This window comes from Suricata suricatta, chromosome 10, assembly GCF_006229205.1.
Source record: "Suricata suricatta isolate VVHF042 chromosome 10, meerkat_22Aug2017_6uvM2_HiC, whole genome shotgun sequence".
Lineage (NCBI taxonomy): Eukaryota > Metazoa > Chordata > Mammalia > Carnivora > Herpestidae > Suricata > Suricata suricatta.
Genome location: NC_043709.1, coordinates 64,885,946 through 64,887,076, shown reverse-complemented (window position 1 = coordinate 64,887,076; position 1,131 = coordinate 64,885,946). Strand labels below are relative to the sequence as shown.

General features: G+C 43.9%; 1 protein-coding gene across 1 annotated transcript in view; it reads right to left on the bottom strand.

Annotated features, from left to right (window-relative positions):
- Positions 1-606: 606 nt before the first annotated feature.
- The window catches only part of LOC115305224 (olfactory receptor 8S1-like), a 2,857-nt gene continuing 2,332 nt past the window's right edge, over positions 607-1,131 (bottom strand). Inside the window, exon 2 of the mRNA XM_029955503.1 lies at positions 607-1,128. Within this exon, the coding sequence (XP_029811363.1) occupies positions 607-1,128 (522 nt within the window). The remainder of the gene's footprint in view (positions 1,129-1,131) is intronic.

Here is a 1,131-nt window from a genome sequence, read left to right as displayed (position 1 = left end):
AACCCTACACAGAGAACCCAGTGGAGTGTGCCCAAATTTCTGACCTAGAAATCTGGAAGGTAATAAATGGGTGTTATTTCAATTTGCTATGTGTTTGGTAACTTATGACAATAATGGAAAGCAATAGGGAAGTAGTAGTATACCTGGTAAGTTGTGACTTGCCTCTGTTGGCCATATTTTTCTTTCCACCTATTTTCAGACATTTTACCATCACCCATTCATCATCATTTCTTCTACTTCATAACGCTCAAGTGTTTGTTTTGCCTTTTTCAGAGATCCAGGATCTTTGTTGCCTATAAAATCTTTCCTCAGGCACATTAATATTTCAGGGTCCATCCCAAGTTGAATGATTTTCAAAACTGTGAATCATGACTTGATATGTCATTAACTAAATCTATGAAGCTGAAGTTTTCTGATTTATGGGCTCTGTGCCTGAATAGGATTGATTCTGAGCCATGGTAAGCAAACTAGCTTCCAGCACTTTCCTTGGTAATTTTTAAAAAAGGAGAATCAGCCATGTCACAATACATGTGACAAAATAGGAAATCAGGAACTTAACGTCTATCATGAGATTTCTTGGCTGCAGTTCTGTTTATTTCCTTCATGTTATATCTCTTCAGTGCTGAGACATTGTAAATATTTTATCGTCATTCTCCTCAGAGCGGCTTTCACCTCCTTGTTCTTCCAGCTGTAGATGAGTGGATTCAGCAGGGGCGTGATCACACTGTACTGTATGGAGAGGATCAGCTCCAGAGATGAGCCCGAGGTTGGCATGAGATAGCGAAGAATGGCTGAGCCATAGAACAGGCTCACTGCGGTGAGGTGAGAGGAGCAGGTGGAGAAGGCCTTGCTTCTGCCTGAGGTGGAGCTGATGCTCAAGATGGTGGAGACAATGCGAACATAAGAGAAGAAGATGAGGAGGCAGGTTCCAGTGGCATGCAGGAGGGCAGAGCAGAGCAGCATGGTAGTGTTGGTGGAGACATCAGAGCAGGAGAGAGGGAAGAGGGAAGGCAGCTCACAGGAGTAGTGGTGAATGGTCTGAACATCACAGAAGTCCATAGTCAAAGCCAGGAGGATATTTATGAGTGCGTCCAGAAAGGCCACAACCCAAGAGCCCCACACCAGCCTCTC